At 46.7% G+C, this 10491-nt stretch overlaps 1 protein-coding gene across 1 annotated transcript in view; it reads right to left on the bottom strand.

The window, feature by feature from the left end:
• Positions 1-389: 389 nt before the first annotated feature.
• asap3 (ArfGAP with SH3 domain, ankyrin repeat and PH domain 3) overlaps positions 390-10491 on the bottom strand; it is a 36573-nt gene continuing 26471 nt past the window's right edge. The window contains exons 14-21 of the mRNA XM_042105389.1: positions 10151-10266; positions 9977-10044; positions 8859-8966; positions 7662-7869; positions 6070-6334; positions 4341-4545; positions 3163-3294; positions 390-2453 (exon numbers count right to left, since the gene is read on the bottom strand). Coding sequence (XP_041961323.1) covers positions 2361-2453; positions 3163-3294; positions 4341-4545; positions 6070-6334; positions 7662-7869; positions 8859-8966; positions 9977-10044; positions 10151-10266 — 1195 coding nt within the window. The 3' untranslated portion in view covers positions 390-2360. The remainder of the gene's footprint in view (positions 2454-3162; positions 3295-4340; positions 4546-6069; positions 6335-7661; positions 7870-8858; positions 8967-9976; positions 10045-10150; positions 10267-10491) is intronic.

Here is a 10491-nt window from a genome sequence, read left to right on the forward strand (position 1 = left end):
AACACTAATCCATCCATCAACCCAATGGGACGGCTCCAGCATTAATCCTGGGATTTGCGTGCGGTTTGCTAAAGAACTCTAAGTATGGATGATGGGCTCTCTTATGAAAGAGGAAAAGGCACTTGACTGGTAATGTAGTAACACTTGCTCTAAAAGCAGCTTACTTCAAATGAAGAGCATCATCTCTATATTATGCAGTATAAAGCACTGGAGTGGGAGAGGGAAAACGATCAGACACAAAACATGATGTGTTCTAACAAAAACACACTTAACAGGCCTCCGCGCTGCTGAGCTGCTACTGGTCTGATGGCCTTGTGTCTGCAATACTGGAGTACGTAACCTGGTGTTCGCCTGCTGGTTGATATTTGAACTCATCCCATACTAACACATAGCTTATTACACATTTTTAATGAACTCCCATGAACGCAGGTAAAGTCCTGGACATGGTACAGAGGCAGTATGAACATGCATAAACATAAACACAGACCCATGAGGCAGTATGCACATGCATAAACATATACACAGACCCCTGTCAAAAGGACAGGAGGATACAGCTATAGGGTGATATGACAACAGTTGATATGGCAACACAGTAATTGGTAATACAGGGGCGCTTCTAGCGTAGCGGCAACACAGTAATTGGTAATACAGGGGCGCAGCTAGCGTAGCGTTCCCAGACCAGGGACGTGGACACTCAGACAGACCCTCCCTGCTCCATTCCAGCAGTCTCAGGGAAGTCGCTATCGCGTTGAGACATCAGACAGTCCAGACCGTCCAGAGCTCAGCGCGTGCGCGTCTCTCAGCGTTAATTATTCAGGCCGTGACAGACACACTGGGGCTCCACTGAGTGTGTACACTCAGACCCCCCCCCCCCCCCCCCCAACAAAAACCCCACTGCAAGCAACATACAGCTTTTAATAGCTACGTGGATGTTTGCGCTTTATGATGAAAAGACTAGATAATTAGTACTAGTGTGTGTAGAAACGCCTCCATGCCTCTGAAGACTAGATAATTAGTACTAGTGTGTGTAGAAACGCCTCCATGCCTCAGAGAGTGAATGGTGCTGAACTGGTTGTAGACGCCATGCAGAGGGCCAACATTCTAGTACAATTCCTCTCTGCGCTACTACAGCGAGCCAGCATGGCTCAGCTGCACACCTCCACTTCAGGAGAAAGGGTACAGAAACAAAGTGTTCCAGTCATGGACGGCAGGGAACTGGACAGCTATGTAACCCGACTCACTCCTGAGGAGAGGGAATTAAACTAGCCCAAAGCTGACGCCCGTCTATCGTCCATCTCCTCCCATCAGCGGCCATGCAGCTGTGTTAGAGAGGATGAGATAAGGGAGACTCAAGAGTGACTAGGCTAAAAACATCACATGGAGTAAATGAGAACAATAATGATGTTCTCCCTCTCACTGTGCCAAATATACACATATATACACATGGGTCAGTCCAGGGCGTATTCCACTTGGTCAGACAGGAGCCCAGCGAGTGATCCTGGATATCTGCTGTTGAATTTGGGAGTCAGTTTTGGGTTTGTGGGTGCAATGCAGATTAATGTTGTACTCCACACAGGTGTAGCCAGTTGAAATGGTGGTGGTGGTGGTGGTGGTGGTGGTGGTGATGGTGGTGGTGGTGGTGGTGGTGGTGTTGACGGTGCTCTTACATGGAGAAGGACAGGCACACAGCAGAATGCCTGCATGCTCTTCATGGAGCAATACATGAGACAGATGCAATAGACGCAATGCAAGTCGTGCACCTGTCTGTGACTCAGGGTGACCACTAGAGGGCCACACACACACACACACACACACGCACATTCATGACACACACACACATGCACAAAGAGACACTCACACACACACACACACACACACACACACACACACACACACACACACACACACACATTCCTGACACACACACACACATTCATGACACACACACACACACACACACACACACACTGAGCAAACTGGTTCATAGTCTTGTGTTGATGACGTGTATTCTGGCGAGGCTGCTCCTGTCCTGGTCTGATCATACGTCTGGCTGGATGTTAAGTGCTGCTGTGTCTAAGAGTGGTGGGGAGAAGCACTTTGAGGGACTGAGCTTTCCAGCCATCCTCTGTTCAGTGACCACAGCAGTGTCCTACAGGGCTAATGTAGCGTAGCTGCTGGTCCAAAAACAATCCCTCCATCCATCCATCCGTCCGTCAGTCCATCCATAACGGATTCAAAGAGTCGCAAAAATGTGGTTCAATCAGTATGAGTTTTGGACATAAGTGGCTTTACAAATGTTCTTCTCTCTGATTGGTGCAGCGGGTGGCTGCATCCCAAAGAGACGGTAGCTTATTGGTCCTTCAGGAGTCCCTGGTGGACCACTCCCCCAGCTTGTGCACGTAGTTGACGGGAAATATTCCACTTCTCGATGCATCTCCATCAATGTGGCCAACCTGCAAAAGATTCCGCTCACAGTAAATACCCTTTCATCAAATGAGGAGGAGATCTGTCTCTCTCTGTCTACAAGAACACAGAGCCTAACTAAGTTTAATAGGGACACCTTTATGAACCATATACATATATGCTCCTATTTTACACTGAATGTAAATAAGACAGACATATTACTATTACTAACATAGTGCTACAGACAACATACTGCTTCAGCTGGTGTCAACATGTAACACCATGTAAAGCGCTACGGAGCCGGCTACTTTTGTACATGCTATAACACGCTGCATTTGTACATGCTATAACACGCTGCATTTGTACATGCTATAACACGCTGCATTTGTACATGCTATAACACGCTGCATTTGTACATGCTATAACACGCTGCATTTGTACATGCTATAACACGCTACTTTTGTACATGCTATAACACTTGCTATAACACAAGTGCTCATGCAGCAATCTGAAAAGCACTCCATAGCACTTTATAATTCAGTATGACATTCACTTGCTGCATGAAAACAAGAGAACCCTGGAGGTCTTAGGCGAGGATCACATCAGTCAGCGGCAAGCGGCAGCGACAAATGTAACGCAACGCTCAGACCATAATACGTTTTATCTCGTTCCTAAGCAACACAAGCGGTTTGTCAATTGAATACGCTGGGGTCTAGCTGATGGAGGCTGAGGCGCCGAGAGACAGGAAATGGAACTCACCCACCAGTGGGGGTCATCGGTTGCTGTGACAATGATGACCTCATCCTTGAAGAAGGCCAGCTGGTCAGAGCTGACCGCCCTGCAGTCCACCAGGGCCCTCACCTTCTTCAGCCGTGGCTTTATCTGGGACACCTGACACACACACACACACACACACACACACACACAGGCCTTATATGTAAAAAAGGCTAATAGCCCACATGAGCTTGGACAGAGCTGGTTTTAGGACGTAGGGAGATGGACGGGTCTGACTTCCTACACGGTGTTCATTCACTGTGTTCCGAATTCACTGATTCCTTTTCCTGTAATAGATTTTGCTGATTCATCTTGCTGTGCTCATTTGCACTTAGTCATGCAAAGCAACACCAAGCTGCAGACACAGATAGAGAGAGCTGTTCTCTATGTCCTTTTGTATTCGCCAGCTTACATAACACAGTATAAGTTTATACTGTAAGTATAAGTATATATACTCTTTTGATCCTGTGAGGGAAATTTGGTCTCTGCATTTATCCCAATCCGTTATTAGTTTATTAGTGAATTAGTGAAACACATTCAGCACACAGTGAACACACAGTGAGGTGAAGCACACACTAATCCCGACGCAGTGAGCTGCCTGCTACAACAGCGGCGCTCGGGGAGCAGTGAGGGGTTAGGTGCCTTGCTCAAGGGCACTTCAGCCGTGCCTACTGGTCGGGGTTTGAACTGGCAACCCTCCAGTTACAAGTCCGTAGCGCTAACCAGTAGGCCACAGCTGCCCCCAAACCACTGGTGTATTAACACTTAGTCACTGAAAAAGTTAAGATAAGTCTTCCCTTGGACTCCTCTACAGACAGATAGTTTTAGAGTCATGTTTGTGTACATGTCCCTCATATCAGGCTCATCTAGGCAGACACTGCAGCTAAGTCATGGTTGTGTACATGTGCCTCATATCAGGCTCATCTAGTCAGACACTGCTGCTGAGTCATGGTTGTGTATATGTGCCTAGCAGTGGGATATAGGGCTCATCTAGTCAGACACTGCTGCTGAGTCATGTTTGTGTACATGTGCCTAGCAGTGGGATATAGGGCTCATCTAGTCAGACACTGCTGCTGAGTCATGTTTGTGTACATGTGCCTAGCAGTGGGATATAGGGCTCATCACTGCTGCTGAGTCATGGTTGGTGCATGTGCGGAGCGTACCATGGCGTTCCTGCGCGTGCGTGGCGGGGGGGGCAGGCATATAGGTGCAGTGGCGGTGGGCGTTGCGGTGGGCGTGGGGGTGCCGGGCTGGACGCTGGTCACCAGGCTGCAGTAGAGCTCCTCCTGGCTGCCCGCACAGCTGGGCACGCCGCCCTTCCCCTGACCCCCGCTACTCGTCCGCCGATACGACGTGGTCTTCTCAGAGCTGAGGGAAGAGGACAGAGGTCAGAGGTCATCTTTAACACCATGACGTTATGGCGTTTGAGATGTGGAGCACACCCTGTTATTAGCCCTGTTATTATGTTATTAGCCCTGTTATTAACCCTGTTATTAGCCCTGTTATTAGCCCTGTGATTAACCCTGTGATTAACTTGTGCCTGTATTTTTAAAATCAACGTTGGTAAAATACAGTATATAAGCATGAGCTCAAAGAATAATGACCACTATTCCAAACATTCTACATTCTTCTAGATTGCTTAGAACATTATAAAAAAAGTGTAATGTCTGTAAATGAATGTTTATTAAACATAACACTTATAACACTTAATAATTGCCAGATTTGAACACAGTCCATCTGCCCATATATCAATATTTATGAAATTCCCCACAGGCTCCACATCTGGCTGATGATGTGTGTGCGTGTAAGAGATATATCTCTGTCCAGCAGGGGGCAGGAGCACACAAGCTTAAGAAGGAGCGGAGTAGTGTGTGTGTGAGTGTAGGAGATATATCTCTGTCCAGCAGGGGGCAGCAGCACAAGAGCAGAGTAGTGCTACTGACATTATAATGGGCTCTTTAGAGTCACAGAATAAAACCAGTGTCAAACTCTAAACTCCTTTCTATCCAGTTATAAATCTGATTAGCTCTGTAAACACTGCTCACATCATTTGAGTTCTAATACTGGGCCTTGAGCCTGCTGTGTTAGCACATGTGATCCCCGCCGTGCTGTGTTTGGCACCAGGCCTGGGTACAGGGTACTGGGCACGCCTGCTCATGTGCAGCTGACGAGTGTGAATTCACCTCATGATCCTAATAAGCAAGATCACACCGTGTTCCTAATGTGCAATTACAGGTGCAGCACTGAGGAGTCTGTGGCCACACACACACACACACACACACACACACACACACACACACACACACACACACACACACACACACACACACACACACACACACACACACACACACACACACACACACACAAACACACACACACACACACACACACACAGTGCCAAAGTGCAACTCCCAATGCCTTTGAGTAATTAGGCCTACTCAGCAAGTCAGAACCATGCACTTAACTTAACAGCAAAATAATTATTTTCTATGAACTATACTTTATAATAACAAAACTATTTCATTGAACCGTGACGGCATCCATACTGATTAATTACACACACAGTGGCAGATTCTATCTATTCATTGTTTCATGATAAGGAAATTACCGTCACCATTGTTACAGCAGCAAAAGTTACAGCAAGATTAAAATTTAGGTGCTGAATATGTGCTGAACAGTGCTGAGGTTCTAGTGTGGTTCCTACCTGATGAGTCCGAGGTGGTTCTGAATATGTGCTGAACAGTGCTGGGGTTCTAGTGTGGTTCCTACCTGATGGGTCCGAGGTGGTTCTGAATATGTGCTGAACAGTGCTGAGGTTCTAGTGTGGTTCCTACCTGATGGGTCCGAGGTGGTTCTGAATATGTACTAAGGTTCTAGTGTGGTTCCTACCTGATGGGTCCGAGGTGGTTCTGCGGTGAGGTGCTCTTGGGTTCCGTGGTGGCCATGCTGGCCGCCCCATTGGGTGGCTGCCCGTCCCAGGACATGGTCTGCCTCTGGGCCCTGACCCCGGCCCCGTGTGGGGGCCGCTGCGTCCTCACGACCGGCTGGGGGTCGGCCCGCGGGGAGGGGGTCCCGTGCCGCTGGGATGAGGAGAGGCGCATGGGGATGTTCGCCCCCTCCATCACCGACACGGAGATCTGGGGGTCGGAACGACCTGCACGGAGGGATTGTGACAGAGTTACATGATCAGGTCACATGACACATCAGCTGATCAGCAGATACATCCGCCCTGTGAACATCCACTCATTCACTACATAGTGCACTACTGCTATATATCAATCACTACATAGTGCACTACTATATATCAATCACTACATAGTGCACTACTATATATCAATCACTACATAGTGCACTACTATATATCAATCACTACATAGTGCACTACTACTATAGACCAATCACTACATAGTGCACTACTATATATCAATCACTACATAGTGCACTACTACTGTATCACTACATAGTGCACTACTATATATCAATCACTAAATAGTGCACTACTACTATAGACCAATCACTACATAGTGGACTACTATATATCAATCACTACATAGTGCACTACTATATATCAATCACTACATAGTGCACTACTACTATAGACCAATCACTACATAGTGCACTACTATATATCAATCACTACATAGTGCACTACTGTACATCAATCACTACATAGTGCACTACTATATATCAATCACTACATAGTGCACAACTATAGACCAATCACTACATAGTGCACAACTATATATCAATCACTACATAGTGCACTACTACTATAGACCAATCACTACATAGTGCACTACTATATATCAATCACTACATAGTGCACTACTACTATAGACCAATCACTACATAGTGCACTACTATATATCAATCACTACATAGTGCACTACTGTACATCAATCACTACATAGTGCACTACTATATATCAATCACTACATAGTGCACTACTATATATCATTCACTACATAGTGCACTACTATATATCAATCACTACATAGTGCACTACTACTATAGACCAATCACTACATAGTGCACTACTATATATCAATCACTACATAGTGCACAACTATAGACCAATCACTACATAGTGCACAACTATATATCAATCACTACATAGTGCACTACTACTGTATCACTACATAGTGCACTACTATATATCAATCACTACATAGTGCACTACTACTATAGACCAATCACTACATAGTGCACTACTATATATCAATCACTACATAGTGCACTACTATACATCAATCACTACATAGTGCCCTACTATATATCAATCACTACATAGTGCACTACTATATATCATTCACTACATAGTGCACTACTATATATATCATTCACTACATAGTGCACTACTATATATATCATTCACTACATAGTGCACTGCTATACATGTGGGCAGGTAAGATAAGGTAAAGACCATCCAAGATGTCCGACCCCTGGACCACATCAGATAGCATGTGACTCCATGGACTGACCTCTTTGGATGGACTTGGCTGGCAGTGGTGGTGGCATGGTGCCTGTGGGCGCACTGTTGGCCGGCGGGTTGCAGTACAGGAAGTCCACGTTCTCATAGGTCTTATTGGCCACGCTGGTGCTGCTGAAGTTCCAGCGCGAGGGGGAGTTTGGACTGTGGCCATTAGGGGGGAGTGGAGAGCGCAGGCCGCCCCTGGAGTGAGGGTTCACCTGAGGGCACAGAGGGAACAACCTTCTGTTACTCACTCACACTGTTACTCACTCACACCCACACTGTTACTCACTCACACTGTTACTCACTCACGCTGTTACTCACCCACGCTCACACTGTTACTCACTCACACTGTTACTCACTCACACCCACACTGTTACTCACTCACACCCACACTGTTACTCACTCACACTGTTACTCACTCACACTCACACTGTTACTCACTCACACTGTTACTCACTCACACTGTTACTCACTCACACTCACACTGTTACTCACTCACACCCACACTGTTACTCACTCACACTCACACTGTTACTCACTCACACTGTTACTCACTCACACTGTTACTCACTCACACTCACACTGTTACTCACTCACACTCACACTGTTACTCACTCACACTGTTACTCACTCACACTGTTACTCACTCACACTGTTACTCACTCACACTCACACTGTTACTCACTCACACTGTTACTCACACTGTTACTCACTCACACTCACACTGTTACTCACTCACACTCACACTGTTACTCACTCACACTCACACTGTTACTCACTCACACTGTTACTCACTCACACTCACACTGTTACTCACTCACACTGTTACTCACTCACACTCACGTTCACTCAGAACACTTCTGACACAGAACATGTTTAGGGAAGTTTAGTTTATTTCTGTAGCATCGTACACACACATTAGTCATTCAGAGTTCTTCACAAAGGATCCGATAAAGGAACACAGAACAATAATACAATAACACCAGATCAATGTACCCAGCACTTTGGGAACAAATACTGAACATTTCAGTGTTATACAGGGCTATATAAAGTAGTGGCCAGTGGTGGCTGTGTGTGTGTGTGTGGGGAGGGGGGAGCAAGGGGCGATGTGTGTGTGTGTGTGTGTGTGTTGGGGTGCAAGGGGCAATGTGTGTGTGTGTGTGTGTGGGGGTGCAAGAGGCGATGTGTGTGTGTGGGGACTCACCCTCTCGTCTAGGTCGTCCTCACTGTCGTACATGAGCTCCTGTGGCATCTCCCAGGTGTACTCCACGTGGATCTGAGAGTTAAACTTCCCACTGTGGGCCAGCTCCAGCTACACACACACACACACATTTAGTACATAAACATGCACATGTACACACACACGCATGTAGGATATATACTATATGTACACTCACACACACACACACACACATAAGCATCATTCACATGCAGAAAAGGCTTCAGTTGTTACAGCAAAGCCCTGAGACTCTATTGGTTCTGCAGCACTAGCCCTATTGGCTAAACCTGATCACATGACTCAACATGATCTCCTTGCTGCGTATGAACCCTGAGTCAGCTCAGAGGCACAGAGTTTGGTCCACTGTGCAGGCTGACCCTAGAGTTACGGTCAGAACTCCGGGGAGGTGAATAGATACAGGCCACACACACACACACACACACACACACACACACACACACATAAACACACACACTAACACACACACTAACACACACACAGGCTTATCAACACAGGAGGTGTCCCAGTGGCCGGCCTCATAATGAGGGAGCTCTTCCCCGTACACACACAGGCCAGTCGTAAAGCAAGAGGGGCCGGGAACACAGGAAATTAAACTGCACTCGTCAGGACCAGCCAGGAGAGTGATGAGCACACACACACACACACACACACACACACACACACACACACACACACACACACAAATACACGTACACGCACAAATGTACACACACACACATACAAACATACACACACACACACACACACAAAGACTTATACAAGCACACATACGGGCCTAGACACAAGAATATAGACAAAGAGAATTCACATATTCAGCCACACACACACACACACACACACACACACACACACACACACACACACACACACACACACACACACACACACACACACACACACACACACACACACACACACACACACACACACACACACACACAGGGCATGGTCAATTGACAGTGATTTATTTGAAAGGGGTGTTTCCTGCACAGGGTATTGTTGCTGAGGGAGCAATAAGAAAGGTCAGTCCTTCACACACACACACACAAACCCAACACACACCGGGAGGAGGAGAGACTTACCAGTTCTATGCAGTGGGTGTGCTGTAGTCTTTTGGCCACGTCTAACGCAGTCTCACCCGACGCGTTCACTGGACACAAAACAGCCATCAGTTTGGGATGAATGTCCCGTGTGTGTGTGTCTGTGTGTGTGTGTGTGTGTGTGTGTGTGTGTGTGTGTGTGTGAGTGTGTGGTACCTGTCGTGAGTACAGCCTTTCCTTTCAGAAGCAGCTTGAGACACTCAGTCTTATTGTGGAGAGCGCAGTAATGCAGAGCTGTGTTTCCCTCTACGGTCCTCTTCTCCAGACATCCACTGTACACACACACACACACACACACACACACAGTTAACGCATAGTTAGTTATATTAGAAGACACTCAACATGCATGTCTCACACTCAGAAATACATACATATATAGAGTATTGGCCCTAAAACACACACACACACACACACACACACACACACACACACACACACAGACACAGACACAGACACAGACAGACACACACACACACAAACACACAGCTTCTCTAAAG

Source organism: Alosa sapidissima, chromosome 1 (genome assembly GCF_018492685.1).
Source record: "Alosa sapidissima isolate fAloSap1 chromosome 1, fAloSap1.pri, whole genome shotgun sequence".
Classification (NCBI taxonomy): domain Eukaryota; kingdom Metazoa; phylum Chordata; class Actinopteri; order Clupeiformes; family Clupeidae; genus Alosa; species Alosa sapidissima.